This window comes from Lemur catta, chromosome 3 (genome assembly GCF_020740605.2).
Source record: "Lemur catta isolate mLemCat1 chromosome 3, mLemCat1.pri, whole genome shotgun sequence".
Taxonomy (NCBI): Eukaryota; Metazoa; Chordata; class Mammalia; order Primates; family Lemuridae; genus Lemur; species Lemur catta.
In genome coordinates, this window is record NC_059130.1 from 97,066,120 (window position 1) to 97,088,034 (window position 21,915).

General features: G+C 40.6%; 1 protein-coding gene across 2 annotated transcripts; it reads right to left on the bottom strand.

The window, feature by feature from the left end:
- Positions 1 to 4,291: 4,291 nt before the first annotated feature.
- On the bottom strand, positions 4,292 to 15,377 carry ZFP69B (ZFP69 zinc finger protein B). 2 transcript variants are annotated; one of them, XM_045548137.1, is made up of 5 exons: positions 14,548 to 15,377; positions 11,511 to 11,596; positions 9,709 to 9,835; positions 9,349 to 9,444; positions 4,292 to 5,719 (listed from the first exon to the last, which is right to left on the bottom strand). In XM_045548137.1, exons 1-5 carry the CDS (start codon positions 14,672 to 14,674, stop codon positions 4,551 to 4,553), a joined length of 1,605 nt encoding a protein of 534 aa, XP_045404093.1. In that variant the 5' UTR covers positions 14,675 to 15,377; the 3' UTR covers positions 4,292 to 4,550. The 2 variants fall into 2 exon arrangements, with proteins under 2 accessions (XP_045404093.1, XP_045404092.1); XM_045548136.1 differs by having other exon boundaries at positions 9,349 to 9,447.
- Positions 15,378 to 21,915: the final 6,538 nt, after the last annotated feature.

The window sequence follows — 21,915 nt, forward strand, 5'->3', positions numbered from 1 at the left end:
CACCAAAGCAATAAATGAATACAGTACTATAATACATCTCTAGGGGAACTGCAGGGATAAAGCTTCACAGATGTGACAGTAGTGATTGCTATCATGTGTCCATTTAACTTGTCAGTCTAGCTGGTGCAGAAGATGGGTGGGTTTGGGGGAATGACAATAGATTATCCTTAACTACATCAGGTGGGGGTACCCATTTCAGTTGCTCCAGAATTCATTTCCTATTGAATCAAATAAGGACAGTGCCAGACACCTGCTATGCAGCTATTAACATGACAATTGGGGAAGGGGGTATTCTTTCCTGTTAAAAATGTCTGATTTTTCACTGAGGTAGTCACAAATGTCAGTACCTTTTCTTTGGGAGCCATTCAGTTTCCCCTGAGATTACTCTAACCTGATATATGGAGTAGGTGAGGGACCTAGTGATCTCACTATAGAACTTCAATAAATCACCATTTTCAGCCCCTTGTCTTCCATGATGCCCAGGGTCTCCAAGGCCTCAGCCTTTTCAGGGACCTTCAGTTGCTGGTATACTTTTCTGCAGGCTCTGCTAAATCAGTCACCGCTCTTCTTTCTCACTAACAAAAATTTGTTGGCATCTCAGGTCTGCTGCTATATTCTCCTCCATTACCTTTTATAAGCCCCTACTTTTTCTACATCAGGTTCACAAAACAGAGATAAAATCATGTGGTTAATCAGTCATATTTAAATGCATTTTTAGCAAATTAACTTAAAAATACCTTTCTATTGATAAAGTATGTCAGTTATGATTCTCAGTTCTTAGAGGTCTGAAAACTTGGCCCACTTGCAAAGAAAACAAGAAGTAAACAAGTAAAGAATATTTCCTAAACTATAAAATCTAGGCAGGAAAGTATAGGGATTGCCTTTCTTTATTGTCATCATGGACACATAGTTCAGTTCAAATCAAAACCATTCAACACATATTTATTGAGTCCCTACTGTGTGCCAGGCACTGTTCTAGGTACTTGTGATACATAGGTGAACAAAACAAACATCCCTGCCCTCAAGGAGCTTATGTTACAGTAGGAGGACACAGTAGTAAACAAAAAGCCTAATAAATATGTAAGGTATTTAAGAGTGTTAGAAGGTGATATGTGATATGGAAAAAGAAAAAGTAGAGCAGGTTAAGGAGGTATATGAGTGCTGGAGTTGGGCGGTGAAAGAGACAGCCTGCAGCATTACATAGCATGGTTAGGACAGGCTTCAGTGAGAAGGCAACATTTGAGCAAAGATGAGAAGGAAAGGGTATAGGATATCTGGAACAACTAGTACAATGGCCAAATGCTGGATTTCAGGAGAGGTCTGGGCTGGAGATGCAAATTTCGCAGTTGTTAAATAGAGATGGTATTTTAAACCGTAAGACTATATGAGATCACTGAGGCAGAGATTATAGAAAGAAAAGTGATAGTCACACCTTTCACTGAAAGAAACAATCAGAGAAATTCAAATTCTTGGGAAATCTAAGACCACAGAAACATGGTAGAACAAATGTAAGGAACAGTGTGTATCTGTATTCTTTTTTTGCCCATCAAAGCCATATAGGACTTAAGAGTTAGAGGCCAGTTTTTTTTTTAATGTAAATTTAGTAATAGAAAAAAAATCAGGAGATACCGGTATATACTCTGGACTTATAACTTTACTTTGGCTAGTTCACACTTACAATGCCCAGGCAATTGAACTACTTGTTCTATTTCCATGTAACAGAGTAATAAGTTTGACCTATTTCCAACTATGTTTGTAAGAATGCAGTATCTATCTCATTAAGTGAAATATTAGGAGTCAATTCCCACACTTTCTCTCCCATACCTCCCTGCCTCAATATGGCTCCTGCAGCCACCTTGCCCTGGTCCTCTTTTGTGGGTTCCTTGATGTGTTATTTATTCCAGGGGCTATCTTAAAGACCCTCCCACTCAACAGAAAGCACATTTTCACATCTAATACTGTATGCTTGGCAAAGGGAAAATTTAAAAAAAATTAAAATGGCAGTCACCAATCTCAATGTATCTATCTTCAAAAAGGCATCATTATTTTGAGGAATTATGATTAATTTTTTGAGAGTAGTAATAGCATTATAGTTATGTTTTCAAAAAATGTTCTTTTAGACATATATCCCAAAATATTTATGAACAAAAAATTTATAGACTGATGTCTGCATGAATACTCCAAAAATAACTCATAGGCTCTCCCAAGACAGCATTAAAAATGTGGTTTTTTTTTTAGAAAAAAATATTGAATACTAAAGAAATTGCTAGGGAAGTAAGACTTATGGTATATACATAAACATACTAATTTGGCATTAAATGATAGTCTATTGCCACTTCTAATCATTTTATGTACTCTATGGGGAGTAGGTAGCAAACTATAGCCCTTGGGCCAAATGCAACCCAACACCATTTTTTTGTTGTTAAGAGAGAGGGTCTTCTTGCTCTGTCACCCAGGTTGGAGTGCAGTGGCACAATTACAGCTCACTGTAACCTTGAACTCCTCTCCTGAGCTCAAGAGATCCTGCCACCTGAACAGCTAGGAATGAAGGGATGTGACACCACGCCTGGCTTTTTTTTTTTTTTTTCTTTTTTGTGGAGACAGGCTGTCACTGTTGCCAAAGCTGCTCTAGAACTCTTGGCCTCAAGCAATTCTCCCCTCTCAGCCTCCGAAAGTGCTGGGATTACAGATGTGAGCCATTGCACCTGGCCCCAGCACCTATTTTTTTTATTTCAGCATATTATGGGGGTACAAAAGTTTAGGTTACATATATTGCCCTTGCCCCCCCTCCTCCCCCAAATCAGAGCCTCAAGCATGTCCATCCCCTAGACAATGCGCATCACACTCATTATGTATGTATACACCCATCCCCTTCCCCCCATCTGCCCGACACCCAATTAATATTATTCCTAAATATGCCCTTAGGTGATGATCAGTGAAACCAATTTGATGGTGAGTACATGTGGTGCTTATTTTTCCATTCTTGGGATACTTCACTTACTAGAATGGGTTCCAGCTCTATCCAGGACAATACAAGAGGTGCTATATCACCATTATTTCTTATAGCTGAGTAGTATTCTATGGTATACATATACCACATTTTATTAATCCACTCATGTATTGATGGGCAGTTAGGTTGTTTCCACATCTTTGCAATTGTGAATTGTGCTGCTATAAACATTCGAGTGCAGATGTCTTTTTTATAGAATGTCTTTTGTTCTTTTGGGTAGATGCCCAATAATGGGATTGCTGATCAAATGGTAGGTCTACTTGTATCTGTTTAAGGTATCTCCATATTGCTTTCCACAGAGGTTGCACTAGTTTGCAGTCCCACCAGCAGTGTATGAGTGTTCGTATCTCTCTGCATCCACGCCAACATTTATTGTTTTGGGACTTTTTGATAATAAAGACCATTCTCACTGGAGATAAGGCCAGCACCGATTTTTTAAGGGAGGTTTATTGGAACACTATTACACCCAATCATTTATGTCAGTGGTTCTCAACCAGGGACAATTTTTCCCTCCAGGGACATCTGGAAATGTCTGGAGACATTTTTGGCTGTCAAAATTAGGGAGAGGGGCAGCTACTGGCATCTAGTACTGGTACTTATGGGCCGAGGCCAGGGATGCTGCTACACTTTGTACAATGCACAGGACAGCTGCCCATAACAAAGCATTATGCAGCCCAAAATATTAGCAGTGCCAAAGTTCAGATACCCTAGTTTACATATTGTCTCTGGCTGCTTTTGTACTAAATTGAGAGTACTTGTGACAGACCATACAGCCCACCAACACCTAACATATTTACTCTCTGGCTCTTTATAGGAAAAGTTTGTGAATTCTTGCTCTGTAGGAAACCAGAAAATTTAAATAAGTATCTTGTGTATAGTAGGTTATCTATCAATTCTAGAAAACTCTTAACATTATTTCTTCTAGAAATGAGATAACCAACTTTTTTTTTTTTTAAGACATGTTGTCATACTATGTTGCTTAGGTTGGCCTGAAACTCCTGGGCTCAAGCAATCCTCCCAGCTCAACCTCCTGAGTAGCTAGGACTTTAGGCATGTGCCACAATGCCTGCCTTAACATTTTAATTTATACCCCTTTTAGCCTTAAAAAGGACTATAGGCTTTTATAGGTTTATATAAATGTTGTGCTCTACTTTCTGATTCATTAAAGGGATATTTAAAACAGTGATTCTCAAAAGCCAATCCACAGACCACTGACCTGCTATGAAAATTCCACTGGCCCATAGTGAAATGAGAAAAGTAAAGACAAATTTGGGATATTTTCATAAAACTGATTTAATTCAATATAAAAGGCTGTTCTTCATAATTATTATATCCCTCCTACATTTTAAAGTATTAAAATGCCCTTTCTTTTCTGAAACAATGCTGACAATAGGTGATTGTTTTTAATGTGGCAAAATTAATAGTTTGTAATATTGTGCCAAACCATTTCTAAAAATTATTGATTCCTGAAATCCAAAAGTCAGGGAACCAATGATTTAGAGACTTTGGCTCCAATATAGTCTTTGATGTTGAGTATATTTCACATAACATTGCTGAAGGTATTTCTTAAATGTGTTTTGCAGTGTCTAATGAGTGATGAACTACAGCTGAAGGCTTTTCCACATTCATTACAGTCATAAGGTTTTTCTCCAGTATGAATTCTCTGATGTTTAGCGAAGGATGAATCATGCCTAAAGGCTTTCCCACAATGACTGCATTCATAAGGTTTCACTCCAGTATGGACTCTCTGATGGATAGAAAGATGTATTCTCTGGCTAAAGGCTTTTCCACATTCCTTACATTTATATGGTCTTTCTCCTGTATGAGTTCTCTGGTGTTGGGTTAGGTATGTGCTATGGCTGAAGGTTTTACTGCATACATTACAAATATAGGGTTTCACACCAGTATGAATAATCTCATGCTGCCTAAGGTGTCTAATCTGGAAAAATGCTTTTCCACAGTCTTTGCATGTAAAAGGTTTCTCTCTAACATGAGTTCTCAGATGCTGGATCAGTCCAATGCTCTGGCTAAAGGCTTTCTCACATACCCCACATTCATAGGGCTTCTCCCCAGTATGAATTCTAACATGTTGAGTAAGGGATGAAGGATGTCTGAAGGTTTTCCCACATTCCTTACATTCATAGGGTTTCTCACCAGTATGGATTCTCTGATGTGGAATAAGGGATGAACTTTGGCTAAAGGCTTTTCCACATTCCTTACATCTGAAAGGTTTCTCTCCAGTATGAATTCTCATGTGTTCAGTAAGGTGAATGAGCTGTTTGAAGATTTTTTCACAAATATTACACTCAAAAGTTTTCATCTTTGTATAACTCCTTGAATTATTAATTAAATCTAAGCTGTATCTGCTCCTTTTTCCAGATTTGTCATATTTATGGTCTTGTTTTCTTGAAAGATTTATTTGTCCTGGCATAACTTTTGAATTCACATTAATTTTTTTCTCACATCTGTTAGATTCTTGGCTTCCCTCCTGAGCAAGCATTTTCTTGCAGATGAAGGGGATTTGCCCCTCACCCATTTCTTGGTTTTCCTGCTGGCTTTCTAAATTATCACATTTGGAGATTCTTTCCAACGTGGAATACAAGGTGTTTCCTCTAGTAGACCTTTCCATCACCAGACCATGGTGTAATTCTTCCCATGAGATGTCATTCTTTAAGGCTGACTCTTTGGTTTCTGTTTTACTCTCCAAGTCTAAAAGAAATCCAAAAATAAAAATGACCCATATTCACTGCACTTTAAAAAATAAATCACCATGAGAATGATAGGAAAAAAATAATATAAACTAGGTACAGGAGGTTTGGACGGTCTTCCAATGTGATCCTACCACCTAGAGAGCTGACATGAAAGCAAGTGAAGAAGTGGTCAGAGGAAAGAAGCTCTTAAACGTATGTGAGGTGACTTTAAGAAATGGGAGGAGCTCATCTATGTGAATTGCAAGAGGAAATAAACTAAGGAGAATAAGGGCAAATATCATAAGAATAAGGAAGATAGGATTCTAAGATCATATCATCTTAAGCCCTTATTTCTATGATAAAATTTTCTTTACTTAAGAAAACAAATATTTTTAAAAAGTATATCAAATATGTTGTAAACATCAAAATAAAACATTAAATAATGCAAGAATGCAACGATTAAAAAGGGGCAGCATCTTCCTATCTGGGATGAGATTCCCTCTAGTCTCTGACGATTTTGGAATGTATCCATTCAGACATTTCCCAACAAAATGTATATGTGAATGTATACATTTATGTATATATGTTCTTAAATATACATTTTTACAAAAAAGGGATCATGGTATATATATAGTTCTGCATCTGTTTTATTTATTTTATGGGCCTCTTTCTACATCTGTACATTGAGATTATCTCATTCTAACAACCTCATTGCATTCTACTGCACAGACATATCATAATTTGACTTTTCCCTACTGAAAAATATTTACATTGTCTCCAATTTTTCACTATTACAAATCAAACCGCAATCTATTATACATAATTATACATACATTCTTGTATACTCCTGTCAGTATTTCATTAGATTTACTAGAGAAAGTGTTGGGTTGTCCATGTGTACACTCGGCAAATGCAGGGGCCTTTCCCTGCATACTCAATAGATTTGATTAATCTTCATAATTTTTGCCTACATAAGATGTGGAAAATGGTTTTCCTCAATTTGTGACAAAATATTAACTACTTTGTAAAATCTTTAAGGACAGAGAATATATATTTTATCCATAGTATACCTGGCATAACATTTTTGGATGAAGGAATTTTTCCCTGATGTTCTTTCCATTCCCATACATCCATTTTGGACCCTGCCATCCTAAAGCACTAATGTTTCCTGTTCACAAAGAAAATCTTATTCCCTAGGATTTTGGAATGTATACATTCAGACATTTCCCAACAAGATGTATATGTGAATGTATATGTTTACTAAACCTCACTTTAGTAATGACACATAAAAAGTGTTCAGAAATAGCTGGATAAATTTTGGAGTGGGCTTAAAAAGCAAGCAGAGATGTTCAGATTACTTAATATGGGGAAAAGGAGTCACTTCACTTTTCTGTTAAGGGTAATAACAAGATAAATGTGATATTTTAAATGGTCAAATCAGGCAGTAACATTCAAGATGAGTCAGAAAAAGACAATAAGACATCAACAACGCCACTAGAAATTTTAGTAATTCAGGCAAGAAATGATGGAAACTTCACTTAGCATTGCATCAACACAGATAGAAGAGAAGCAGATTTAATAGGTAATATCAAGGAAGAAACCATGGGAATGAGGAAAAAACAGAGTATAAAGCATGATATTCTTCCTGATATCATTTCTAGAAACTGAAAGAACATTGGAAGTTAGGATGAGAAACTTGCTTAGGTGAGAAGATGGTGTCTGGTTTGGATGTACTGGGTTTGAAGTGACAACAGCACTTCTGTATAGAGATGTCATAAATGCCAGGGATATGCAGGAATAGAGTTCATATAGAGATATATAAGACAAAGATGAAAATCTGGAGAATATAGGTATGGAAAGGATAGTCAAAACCATCACAAAGTATTTGTGGGAGTTTGTATAGAAACAGAATAGCAGCGTAAAAGACAGAGGCTCCTTAGGGATTGTGGCTGAGACTGCTGGCTGTTCACTGAAATCTGTTCTCCCCATTTTTGGACATACAACTAGATTATATTTCCCAGTCTTAAATTAGCTTGAGTGACATCACAAAGGTCTCCCCTGTTAAGTAAATGAGAGTGAAAATGATGTGAACCACTCCAGGCTGGCTCATAAAACCTCCCAAATGAGGTCCTTTGTGCTCTTACTCTTTGCTGGCTAAATGGAGATGATGAGGAGACCCTAGGGGATGGTGGAACCACGAGGCAGGAACCTTGGTCCTGAATCATCAGATGGAGAATAACTGCCAACTGACCTAAACAATTTCTCCAGACTAGTGTATGAGCAAGAAATAAGTTCATATTCTGTTTGAGATAATTTATGGCTCAAAATTTGTTACAAAATTTTGGAGTCTATTTGTTACAGTAGTTTAGCCAATCCTAACAAAGGCAGCTGCGTTAAAAAAAGACACTGAAGAGAACCCCTGAAAAAGCAGTAAGAGACAGAGGAAACAAAAATTATTAAGTTAGCTAATGGAGGAAAGGATATTAAGGTGACAAGGTCTGTATAACTTAATGCTGCCATGTATAATAGCATCATAAGAATACACAAACTGTAGAGTCAGAAAGATTAGAAGTAGGCCAGGCGCGGTGGCTCACGCCTGTAATCCTAGCCCTCTGGGAGGCTGAGGCAGGTGGATTGCTCGAGGTCAGGAGTTCAAGAACAGCCTGAGCGAGACCCCGTCTCTACTAAAAATAGAAATTAAAAAATTATCTGGACAACTAAAAATATATATAGAAAAAATTAGCCGGGCATGGTGGCGCATGCCTGTAGTCCCAGCTACTCGGGAGGCTGAGGCAGTAGGATCGCTTAAGCCCAGGAGTTTGAGGTTGCTGTGAGCTGGGCTGACGCCACGGCACTCACTCTAGCCCAGGCAACAAAGTGAGACTCTGTCTCAAAAAAAAAAAGAAAGATTAGAAGTAAAATACTGACTCTACCAAGTAGTAGGTAATTTCATTGTATATATTTCTTAACCAGCCTCCTTCTCCTCATTTCTAAGATGGAGATAATGTAGGACTCACAGAGAGGTATTTACCAATTTGGTAAATACCTATCATTGTTACCTGTTTACACACATTGAAGAAGACTGCTAAAAGCCATTGGATTTGGGAAGAAGGAATTCTGTGGTGATTTCTCAAAAACCCATAAATTACCTGTCATGAAAAGTTAAATTACACAAGTTAAAAAGAGAATCAGAATTGAAGGTGTGATCACAGAATAAGATTTTTTAAAAAACTGAAAATGAAATAACTGAGAGAAAGTGAAACCAATGATAAAATGACCTGAGAATCCAATGAAGTGGCCTGTGTCTAATGAGAAGAGACTTATGTACATCTAAATGTATGAAACATGGGAAAGAAACTGGGATCAGAGCAAGGTTTAGAATACTAGAGAAAGAGATAAAAATCATGAAAGTCAGATCAAGAGAAATGATGAAGAACGTTAACCCTGATGAGAAAGGTGTGCCTTTTCCTCTGACTCCAGAGAGACTAAAGAGAAGATGCAAGTTCAGGAAAGGGGTGACAGAAATGGTAGAACCAGATTTCCTGTGTGTCCTATCCAGATGGCTTTGGCCTTCTCCACCGCTTGGAGAAGGCTTTCAGGGGAATTCTCTGGACAGATTCACAGAGGCCCCATCTGCCCTGCTCTTACCTGAACCTGGACATCCTGAAATCTCTCTCTCCATCAGCCATGGTTCTTCTCCTTTCTCCAACTGGGAAATCACACCAGGTTTGGAAAGCTGATATCCTGCTTATGGGGAAGAAAAGACTGTATGTACTGAGGTCAGAGTCATCCCAAGAAATTAAAAATGGTCCTTTGGTATTCAGGTCTTCTGAAGAAAGTTAAGTAGAAAGACCAGGACAGAAAAGACCATAGCAATTCTGACCTGGTGTTCAGAAGGAATTAGAAACCTCTAATATAGAACCCAAAGCCCAACCAAAACACTTAATTTAGAAACAAAGATTTTTTTCCAATAGGCAGGTTCTATTTTCAAGGGGAACCTGTCCTTACCCACTGAGACCAGGTTCCCATAGTTCTCCAGCATCACCTCCCGGTACAGATTCCGGTGAGCAGGGCCCAGCTGCCCCCACTCCTCCTGGGTGAAGTCCACAGATACGTCCTTGAAGGTCAACAGTTCCTAAAACATCAAATATGTTCCTTTTCAGCCAGAGTTCAGGAAGTTGTTCTGACCTTGTCTAGATGCTAAGAGATTCCAATTGAGTTTTCCTGGATACCCTTTGCTAATCATTTGGTTGATTCTGTTGGAGGTTATAAAACAATACATAGAGTATATGAGTTACCTTTGTAACTTACAATTTAGATGAAGGGAAAGTGTTTATGAAATATTAAAGGTCACAGAACTATGTTCAGTAATTTACATTAAGGACAATAAAGTTAAGGAGTATTTGGGGAAGGGGAGAATTCTAAGGGGGCTAAGGCCACAGAGAAGACAGGGACCCTTGTTGGACTCAAAGAATTGGTTAAAATGAGAATATTTTAGCATGGGTAAAATATCCTTAGCTGTGTTTTTCTGTTAATAAGAAAGGTATAAGAGAACAGCATGTTTTTGGAGGGAGCATGAATTCTGCCTATAAGGAAGACACCTCAACCAAGGCAGACATGACCAAGGCAGACACGGCCAAGGCAGACACTCTGGGTTGTGAAGTATAAGAGCCGATTATGTATGATCCACACAAATTAAATAATCATTTGCTAGTCATTTTTTAAAAATACTCCTAAATGCAAAGGGAATTCAGAAGCTGGAAAGCTGAAATAATGACAAATGCCCTAAGTATGGAGATTAGTTTAATGCTTTTTATGTATCATAAATAATTCTGAAATGCATTTCAGGCCTATTACGCTGATGTTAGCATCTGCATTTAATCTATGGGAAAACTGAATTTGAGGAAGGTTAAAGACATAGGATTAAACCCTACTATTTAATCATATGATTAAACTATGCGGTTTTGGAAGCTAAGATGACTCCACTTTAAAACACTTTTGTTCTTTAATAATATCTCCTTCTAGTTCTCTGACTACTCTGTAATTCTCTTGAGTTCCCCCAGGCCTCTGGGGTTTGGGAGTTCAGAGCTCTGCCAGTGGCCAGTGCCATCAGTTTTCTGCTTAGCCCATTTATGATACACAGAGCACTGTTAAACTGCTCTTAGAAGTTCTCCTTCCGTTTCTGCTCAGCCTTTTTAGTTTGTGCCCTTCATGACCTGCCAGTATCTTCTCTACTCATGTCTTTTTTCAGCTACAGTTCTGCTTTAGGTATTGACCAAAAATCTTTTCTTAAAGGTCATTAATGAAGTTTATTCATCTCCAAGAATATCAGAGCCTGATTTTGTTGATTTTAAAATGTTGCTTAAAATGACTTTACAACGTTTGTCTTTCTCCCCGGTGGTATCTGTGAGTTCTGAGAGTAAGGACTACATTATATACTTCCTCTCCCTCTCTCCCCAACTCCCTTCTCCTCTCTCTCTCTCTCTCTCTCACACACATACATACACACACACACACACACACACACACACACACACACACACACACACACACACACACACACACACTCCAGCATACTTTTTTAATTTGTTGGATAAATGACTAGAGGTTTGCTAAAAACAAGAGTTTTACTGAGGAGGGTTAATACTGGTGGAGAAATTATCTGTGAAATCAACTGGTGTAGCCTGCTTTCCTAAGGAAGAACAGGCTAAGAAAAACCAATTCAGGAAGTCAAGTCAAAAAAATCAAAGTCCAGGGCACTTAAAATCTGAAAAACAATGTCAAGAAAGTGACCAGAAACTCCAACCCACCTGGGATTCTGCTGTCAAGGGCCCAGGGGTCACTTCATCTTCTAAACTCTCTCCCTGGGTCACATCAGCAACCTGAGATAGCGGAGCTAGGGAAGGAAAAGAGCCATGAGGTTTGCATCTCTTCAAATCCCCCAAATAGAAAAGCTGCCTGCAGACTCACTGAATGTGGCTCTTCCCCCAATACATGCACAAAGAGCGACATTTAGAGTGACTCAAGAGCAGCCCCAACCTCCTTAATGAGGAAGACCTGCAGCATATTGCTTTAGGCATTAATATTTCCCAATGGTCTCAGACCTCTCAGGCCAGTCCTCTGCTCAAAAATCCTCAAAGGCTAAAATGGCAACTCAAAGTACTGTTAAAAAAAAATCCTCAAAGGTTCCCCACTGACAAGAAAGAAAAATCCAAACACTTCACCATGGACTTCAAGATCCTCCACAACCAGTCCAAAGCTGCTTCTCCAAGTATTGCCTCCCTCCAAATGCCATCCTTCGCCCCCTGGACACACCTACCCACACAATCCTATTCACCATTCTCTGAACATACATGGATAGTCCCCACCTCAGTACTTTTCCCCAAATCTTATTTGATGAAAAACAGATATCCTTCAGGCCCAGTTCAAGGGAAGTTTTCCCAGACACCCTTAATGAGAAGTAAGCTGCTTCTCTCCTATGCTCCCCCAAATGCTTGGTTTTTATATCTATTCTGGTATCTGTCTTGGGCTACTTGCCACTTACTTGTATAATTATCTCCCTCAATTGAGTATTAAAATGAGTATATGAGTAGAAATTGTATCTTGTTCATTTTTTTTCCATCTGCTAAAGTGCTAAGCACAACACCCTGTCAGGTTTCTAGAATTCAAGAAATATTGGTTGAATTTGAGATATTAAAAATATGAACTAGGAATTAAAGCACAGGAATTATTGTCCATGCATTTTATTCCAACTTTTTATCATGAATATTCAATACCCATTTATCTAATACCTAGATTCAACAATTGTTAACATACACCCTATTTGCTATATTTATCTCTATTTTTCCTGAACGATTTCAAAGTTGTAGACATATTTCATCCCTAAATACTTCAAATAAGGATCTTCTCCGGCATAACCACAATGCCATTTATTACTCCTACAAAAAAAAATTTTTTTTTTTTTTTTTTTTGAGACAGAGTCTCCTCTATTGCCCGGGCTAGAGTGCCAGGGCGTCAGCCTAGCTCACAGCAACCTCAAACTCCTGGGCTCAAGCGATCCTCCTGCCTCAGCCTCCCAAGTAGCTGGGACTATAGGCATGTGCCACCATGCCTGGCTAATTTTTCCATATATATTTTTAGTTGTCCATATAATTTTTTTCTATTTTTAATAGAGACGGTTCAGGCTGGTCTCGAAACTCCTGAGCTCAAACAATCTGCCACCTCGGCCTCCCAGAGTGCTAGAATTACAGGTGTGAGCCACTGCACCCGGCCTACACCTACAAAAATTAACAATAAATCCACAGTATCACCTAAATATTCAGTCCATATTCAGATTTCTTCAATTGTTCCCAAACTGTCTTTTATTCTGTTTTTTTTTTCCCCCAAACCAGGAGTTAATAAAGGTTCATACATTCAAAGTGGTTGTTATCTTTAGTCTCTATTTTTTTTTTTTGAGACAGAATCTTTCTCTGTTGCCCTGGATAGAGTGCAGTGGATCACTGTAGCTTGCTGGAACCTCAAACGATCCTCCTGCCTCAGTCTCCCGAGTAGCTGGGACTACAGGTGCACCACATGAGGCCCAGCCAATTATTCTGTTTTTAGTAGAGACAGTCTCGGTCTCACTCTCACTTAGGCTGGTCTCAAACTCCTGACCTCAAACAATCCTCTTGCTTCAGCCTCCCAGAGTGTTAGGATTACAGGCATGAGCCACCATGCCCAGCACCTGCTTTTTTTTTTTTTTTTTTTTTTTTATGACACTGGCTTTTTAAAAGACAAGAATAGTCTGACTGTATCCTGATGGTGGGCTTACATTATTTCTCCATCTCCTGTATTTTCTGTAAACCAGTTCACCTTAGGATCAGGTTAAACATTTGTGGTAGGAATACCTTGTGGATGATACCATGTGCTTAGTATTACATTACTGAAAAAGTACAAAATGTCAGGTTATCCCATTATTAGGACATTTTGGTTAAGATAGTGACCACCAGACCTCACCATTGGAAAAGTATATTCTTTCCTTGGCATTTGGTAAGTAATCTGAGAGGGTAATACTTTGACACCATGTGAAAGTGTTCCCCATCAACCTTTCAATTATTTCATTTAAAGTATTCTATCATTCCTTCTACATATATTACTGGCAGGTGTTTTTGGTAAAGAGCTTTCTCAGCAACTGCGGATGATCCAAAAGGCAAGGTAAATGCACCATTCATTCCCATAATAATATATTTTTCAAAGTAAGGAATCAGCATATTAATCGCCTCCAAAGTTTGCAAATGAGTTTCTCACCCTAACCTATCTCTATTTTAAGTGTCATTGTGACCATGTGGAATCTTATTTATTCAAGGTGTTACAATCAATTTGGACACTTAAACTGTCCCAAATGTGTCCAGCTGGAGCCCCTTGAACCTGGCTCCTACATCCTTTTGACACATGTCCATTAGTCTTTAAGCTCTTCCTTGCTTCCAGGCTCACATGGTACTTCCTCTGCTGCCTTCTACTTCCAACCCAACCAAGTACCTGTGTGACCCTGGGCAGGTCTCCCATTTATTTGATTTACATTTCCTCAACTGTTAGAATAAAGAAAATCAGGTATGTCTGTCCTGCCACACATGCTCGTGGGGAAGATGAAAAAAAATAACATTATGTGTGTATGACACCGCAATATCATTTTGGGCTGAACTCACCACTACTACTTAGGAAAACCCCAGACCAAAAACCATATCAAGAACTCCAGAGATCTTTCACCCAATAGTCTCCCCAAGAGATGCTTCCACTCAGGTGTCTACCTTCCTTCTCACACAGGAGGAGACTGCTTTTCCTCCCTCCCACCCATCAGTCTATTCTCACCTTCTCCTTTAAACATTTTGGTCACATCCTCCCACCAGGGCGCCCCCTCTTTGGCCTTCTTTGGATGGTGCAACTTGACCCAGGTGCTGGCCTTGGTGGGCAGGGTGATCAGGAGCTGCTGCAGCATGATGACTTCCGCCTCCTTCCTGGGCAACTCTCTGTCTCAGCCCACAGGCCTGTCCACTTCTGACAAGGAAACTGTTGGAACCTCTGACAGCAGGCTTCACAGGTGTATCGGTTTCCTGTAATCACCGACTTCTGCTCCTCAGGGGCCTGGCTAGCAGGAACACCGGAAGCATACAGCACCAAAATCTGGGGTCTGGACTTGTTTCTGCCAGTGGCTCTCAGGGCACGTCCCCCAACTTGAGCTCCAACTGTCTCCTCAGCCGGCAGCTGGAGGTGCCAGGTATTTATTCTCAGCAGCCACCCCTACAGTACCCTGCAGATTCTGGGCAGAAAACTAAATTAGAGTCAGCAAAGGATCTAGAGGCTCAGTCACAGGGTCGGAACTCTAGAACTTACACAAACCCCTGTGAAATTTTTACAAAAGCTACGTGGAGACGGTGGATAGACACAGCCCACAAGGTCCAAATCACCGTGCAGGTGTCACGAAGTACAGACATGAAGACAACGCAGGAATTATGTTTAAAGTAGTCTGGGATTTGGAATCCCGGCTCCTTCACTTGTCGGTTGTGGCAAATCACCTAACCGCTCGGATCCCGCGTCTTCCTCGCTCAGGGAGAGGCCAAAGCTTGTCCCCGGGCAGGACCGGCTCGGCTCGGCCCAGCCTTCGCAGCCTTTGTCTGAGCCCGGCTGCGGGGCCGCGGGGGGCGCGGCGCGCGACAGGGTTGCCGCGGGCGGCGCGGGTCAAGCTCGCGCTGCCCCGTCGGGCCCCTCCCCAAACCCCGCAGAGCCCCCGCTCACCCTCTCAGCGGCCGGACCACACACTCCCGCCTGCCCACCGCGGCCGGCCGCTCCCGGCCCTGCACCGCAACGCTCCCACGCAGCGCCGCGGCGGGCAGCCCGGCCCAGCGCGCCTGCGCGGCGGCGGCCTCGCGCATCCTTCCCCCGGCGCCCGCCCCGCGGGGTGCGCGCCCGCCGGCCCCCGCCTCGGGGCACGCGGGGCCCTTGCCGCGGGCGCCGGTGCCCTCGTGCCTCAGACGCTGCGGCCGAGAGCCGGGTTTCCTCTGCAGAGGATATGCACGTAAATGTTTCTGGGTAGGCGTTTGAAACCCTTGACAGGAGCGAGACATTTGCGTAACTCTTTAGAGTCTCGCTCTGTTGCCCGGGCTAGAGTGAGTGCCGTGGAGTCAGCCTAGCTCACAGCAACCTCAAACTCCTGGGCTTAAACGATCCTACTGCCTCAGCCTTCCGAGTAGCTGGGACTACAGGCATGCGCCACCATGCCCGGCTCATTTTTTCTATATATAGTTTTGGTTGTCCAGATAATTTTTTTATTTCTATTTTTAGTAGAGACGGGGTCTCGCTCAGGCTGGTCTCGAACTCCTGACCTCCAGCGATCCACCTGCCTCGGCCTCCCAGAGTGCTAGGATTGCAGGCGTGAGCCACCGAGCCCGGCCCATTTGCGTAACTCTTGTGCAGAAACACTAGCGTAAGAGAATCCATGCCACTTTCCCTGAATAATGTGTACGTGGAAAAAGACTGATATTGAATGGATTCACGTGTTTTATTAAAGTCATACCAGAATCAGGTAGCTTTTTGTTCTAGTATCCAATAAAAATTTTCACGATAATTGCTCTCCTTGTATTTCTGAAATGCCAGAAGATACACAAAAACAAGAAAATAATTGGTACCTGTAATCTCACCAAAGAGAGGTAACTATTGCTAATGGTGCACAGCCTGTCCTACACACACACCTTGTTTATGTGTTTCATTCATTTTTATATATTTCCAACAAAGTGATTATACTGCAATGCTGTTTTATTGCTGAGTTTTCTCCCCTCAGAAAATGTAGGAGTACGTTATTCCAAATACATTTCTACATCAATAGCTTACAAAAATAACAATTTAGAAAATGGAATAAAATTATAGTAGTTGCTAACTGTGATAAATGTGTTCCCCGAAAATTTATGTTGAAGCCCTAACCCCCAATGTTATAGTATTTGGAGACAGAGCCTTTATGGAAGTAGTTAAGATTAAATAAGGTCATAAGGGTGGACACCTGATCTGATAGGATTAATGTCCTTATAGGAAGAGACACCAGGGGGCTCACTATGTCTCTCCCTCTCCCTCCAGGCACTGCAGACACTGAGGAAAGGCCCTGTGAGGACTTAGGGAGAAGACCTCTGTCTGCAAGAGTCCTGCTGAGAAACTAAACCTGCCAGATCTCATTCTGGAACTTCTAGTCTCCACAACTGTGAGAAAATAAATCTCTATTGTTCAAGCTCCCCAGTCAATGGTATTTTGTTATAGCAGCACAAGCCGTTTGGGGAACTATATTAGTCTTCTTGGCCACCATAACAAAATACCATAGACTGGGTGGCTTAAACAACAGAAATTAATTTTCTCAGAGTTCTAGAGGCTGGGAAATACAAGATCAAGGTGTGGGCAAGGCAGGTTTCATTCTCTTGGCTTGTGGGTAGCTGCCGTCTCGCTGTATGCTCACATGACCTCTTCTCGTGTGCTTGAGGAAAGTGAGCTCTTTGGTGTCTCTTCTTTTAAGGACCCTAATCCTACAGATCAAGGCCTCACCCTTAGACCTCATTTAACTGTATTACTTCTATAAAGGCTCTATTTCCAAATACAGTGATATTGGGGGTTAGGACTTCAACATATGAATTTGGGGTGGGGAGCACAAACTTTTGGCCCATAACAGGAACAAATCAAATTGGGTTACTACCCTATGTGTTATACATCATATAATTTCAGGAAAGTGAAGTTTTGTGTTAAAGTAAAAGCAAAACTATTATTCAAAGAAAGGTGATTCTATACATAGTGTGGGGATAGGAAACTATTCTATACATGGTTTTGTGATTAAGGCTCTTTTATTTGCAAGTAACTAGCTTACCAGAATTGGTTTCTAAGTGAAAACGATTATTAGTATTATTATTATTGGAAGGATTCTGGAGTATCTTCAGGGATCCAAGGAAAAACTGATCAGCCCAGTCTGTGGAAGGCTACATATATACATACATCCACACAATAGTTAAAAGTATAAATACATAACAATTAAAATTGTTTTTAGACTCATGGTCATCCCTGGTTCTAAACTTCTGCTTCTAGTAAATTCATTCTGTTTATAGATCAACTTGCTACCCTACTTAAATAATCTAGAATTTTGCTGGAGTTCTTCTTTCTCTTCAAAGAACAACCTTCACTAATACATGAGGGTAAACGGAAAGTTATTGCTCTTCTCCTGTCCTCCCTGGAACAATCCTCCAGGGTCTTGGGTCCCTTTGCAGCTGCCAGTTTCACCAGGGATGACACTCCAGAACTTAGGGAACTACTTTATGAGAGGTTTAAAGTTCCACTGGACCTATAGTGAGGCTGACTTAGGTCAAAACTCCATCATTACTTGGACCCCATATGGTCCCATTCTGACAAGTGGACAATGACATTAGAGGTACCGAGGAATTAGTAATAGCTAACAGCCAGTGCCCACTTTTTGCCCAAGTGTTTGTGTAGTTTCCCCAGTGTAGAGTTTTGCAGATACAATGGTAACGAGTCCCTTTGGGGAAGGCCAGGAGTAAGATACACATTGTGTACTTGTAAGGCTTTATAAGCTCCCTTGTCAGGAGACTTGGCCTCTCCATTGTTCGATAAGCTCTGAATCGACTAGCTCAGGTCTAGCCATAGAATGCAGGGCTGCATTTCTATCTTGATGACATCTGTCTCCAAACCTGGAGAATTTTGGCTATATAGGTCAAGCAGGGCTTTAGTGATCTGCCATTTATCTAGGACCCTATCTTCAATTAAACACCTCCAAAGATCTGTGTGCCCATTCCAATTACCATAGATTGCACTGGGGTCATCGTTACAGGCTACTGTGGGAAACATAGCAACTCTGCTGAAAATAGGAAATACACTTAGCAACTCTGCTGAAAATAGGAAATACACTTGACCAGCATTCTTGGCCTATAGAGAACACCTAGTAAAATCATGATTCTAGTACTTTTGTAACAAAGTAGGTCTCAGGACTTTGGTAAAAAGAATGTCTTTAAGATCCTACCAAGGATAGGTTAGGAAAAGGGATGAGATATTTGATATTAATAACTCACTCCAGAATTCCTCTTGGATTTCTGTCTCCACATTATACAAAGGAATTTCTGTCATCTCAGCTTTTAAGATAGGCCAATCTTAGGTTCAGTTTTGTCTATTAAAAGTATGTCCAGCTGCTGAATATGGCACTTTAAATCCAAACTCTGTGGTAGGTGCATTCACATCAATAAATGCCACCAGACCTTAAATTACATCTTTCTATTTTTGGTTGAACACTCTCAATATTTCATAAGAATTCTTCATATATTTTCCAATGACTGTGTAAGCCTCCTCCTCTGTGTGCTTCCTGTTTACTTCTGAGTGTGACGTGATGTACCTAAAATAAACTATGAGACATTCTTGACAAAAATATTTAACCTGACTCTAATCAAATTTCTAGACCTAACTTCCAGGTTATAGGAAGATTTAAAAAACGTAGAACCTTCTTCCAAATAATTGGGTTGAGCCCTTCAAAAAGTCAATGTCATGGGGAAAAAAAGTTAGAGACACTGTTCCAAACTAAAAGAAACCAAATAGACATAATAATCAAATGCAATGCATAAAGCTAGATTGGATCTTGGTTTAAAAACAAAAGCAACAAAAGACATTCTTGGCAATAACTGGCAAAAATTGAAAATGGACTGATTTTTAGGTGATATAAAATTATTGTTAATTTTGATAGGTAAGATAATGGTATTGTGGTTATAGAAGAGTATCATTCTTAGGAGGTGCATGCTCAAATATTTAAGGGTGCAACATACTTTCAAGTGATGGGCACAGTGGCTCACACCTGTAATCCTAGCATTCTGGGAAGTGGAGGCAGGAGGATCCCTTGAGCTCAGGTATCTGAGACCAACAAGAGTGAGACCCCGTCTCTACAAAAATTAGAAAAATTAGCTGGGCATGTGGTGCATGCCTGTAGTCCTAGGTACTTGGGAGGCTGAGGCAGGAGGATGGCTTGAGCCCAGGAATTTGAAGTTATGGTGAGCTATGATGATGCCACTGCACTCCAGCTGGGGTGATGGAGTGAGGCTCTGTCTCATCAAATGATAAAATAAAATAAAAAATAAAATAAAAGCGTTTAACATTGAGTTTGTGAGACTCCTGTATGTGGTTGCATAAAACTATAGTCTGATAATTCCCATTGCTATATAGTATTCTATGGTGTATCACAATTTATCCATTTTTCTGTTGATGGACATTTGGATTGTTTCCCATTTGAAGTTATTATAAATAATGCTTCCATGAACATTCTTGTGCATGTCTCAATGTTCAAGTACATGTATTTCTATTTAGTATATACCTAGAATTGTCGGGTCATAGGTATGTTCATCTAGCAAACTTAGTAGATAATGCTAAACCATTCTCCAAAGTTAGTTGTATCAATTTACACTCCTACCAGTTCCCATTGTTCCACATTCTTGCTAACATTTGGAATTATCTTTTTCCATTTTAGCCATTCTAGTAGGTGTTTAGTGTTATCTTATTGCAGTTTTTATTCCTATTTCCCCAACTACTAATGAGATTGAGCATCTCTTCATATATTTGTTAGTCATTTGAGTTTCCTCCTTTTTTTTGTTTTTTTTGAGACAGAGTCTTACTCTGTTGCCCAGGCTAGAGTGAATGCCATGGCATCAGCCTAGCTCACAGCAACCTCAAACTCCTGGGCTCAAGCTATCCTCCCGCCTCAGCCTCCCAAGTAGCTGGGACTACAGGCATGCGCCACCATGCCCGGCTAATTTTTTAGCTGTCCATATAATTTATTTCTATTTTTAGTAGAGACGGGATCTCGCTCTTGCTCAGGCTGGTCTCGAACTCCTGACCTCGAGCGATCCACCCGCCTTGGCCTCCCAGAGTGCTAGGATTACAGGCGTGAGCCACCACGCCCAGCCTGAGTTTCCTCTTGAAGTGCCTATTCAGGTCTCCATTGCCTATTTTTCTATTAAGTAGTCTGTGTTTTTCTTATTTTGTCAGAGTTCTTCATATATTCTGGATGCAATGACTTTATCATATGTGTTTTGAATATCTTCTCTTACTCTGTGGCAAGCCTTTCCACCCTCTTAATGGAATCTTTTGCTAAACAATCCTTAATTTTAACCTAATCAACTTTATCAATCTCTTTATGATTAGTGCTTTTTAACTCCGGTCTTCTCTTTTACACAGTCATGAAGATATTCTCCCATATTATCTTTTAGGATCTTTATTATTTGAATTTCATATTTAGATCTACAACCTATACAGAATGCATTTTTTGTTACGGTATGAGGTAGGGGGTCAACTTTCACTTTTTTTTTTTCTTTTGAGACGGTCTCTCACTCTGTTGCCTAGGCTAGAGTGCAGTGGCATCATCATAGCTCACTGCAACCTCCAAGTCCTAGGCTCAAGTTATCTTCCCACCTCAGCCTCCTGACCAGCTGTGAGTAAAGGCGTGTGCCACCACCCCTGGCTAATTTTTACATTTTTTTGTAGAGACAGGGTCTCACTATATTGTAAGTAGTCAAAGGTGTATTCAAAGGGAAAAGGGAAGGAAGGGTCCCAAACCTCCTGTGTTGTGAGCAGAAAGGCAGCCAAATGGAAGAGGAAATGGGCTAAAGACTGTTTGCCTTTGTGTTTCACAACACCCCCAGGATGCATGTACTAATTCCTGACACTGGCTCAGAAGGCCCAGTTCCTGCTTCTTGTTCTGAAGGCTCAGAGAGGGCTGAATTACCTTTACCAGTCAAAGCTACTGCTGTCTTGGCAGGGAGGAATTTAACTATTTATTTGCCATGGTATAGGGAAAGGACAAGGGGCTGGAAGTCCAGACACTTGGAGTGGACTGCTGGCTCTACCAAGGGTTCTCTAGTAGACCCCTGGCCAACTGATTTCCTTTCTTCTCTAGGTCTCAGCTTCTCCTTCTGAGCATGGGAAAAGCTACCTGTTCTGATGTTTAGTGACTCTAGCAGGTGCAGATCTCCACAGTTCCCTCAGCTCACAACTCTAGACACCACTGAAGTGCCCCCTTTCTGACTGCTGGAGGCTGGGCCTGGCCCCTGGGTATGAGAAGTATAGAATTTTCTAAAATACAAGAAGGAACTGCCAGTGGAAAACAGAAAACCTGGGTGTAACTCACCCTCCTCCAAGAGTGACACATAACAGCCAAGCAAACCA

Coding starts and splice junctions, on each gene's coding strand:
- ZFP69B (XM_045548136.1), bottom strand. CDS start 14,674: ATGCTGCAGCAGCTCCTGATCACCCTGCCCACCAAGGCCAGCACCTGG. Junction 11,597..14,547: donor CAAAATGTTTAAAGGAGAAG/GTGAGAATAGAC, acceptor TTCCTTCCCTAG/CTCCGCTATCTCAGGTTGCT. Junction 9,448..9,708: donor TGGGAACCTGGTCTCAGTGG/GTAAGGACAGGT, acceptor CTTCCCCATAAG/CAGGATATCAGCTTTCCAAA.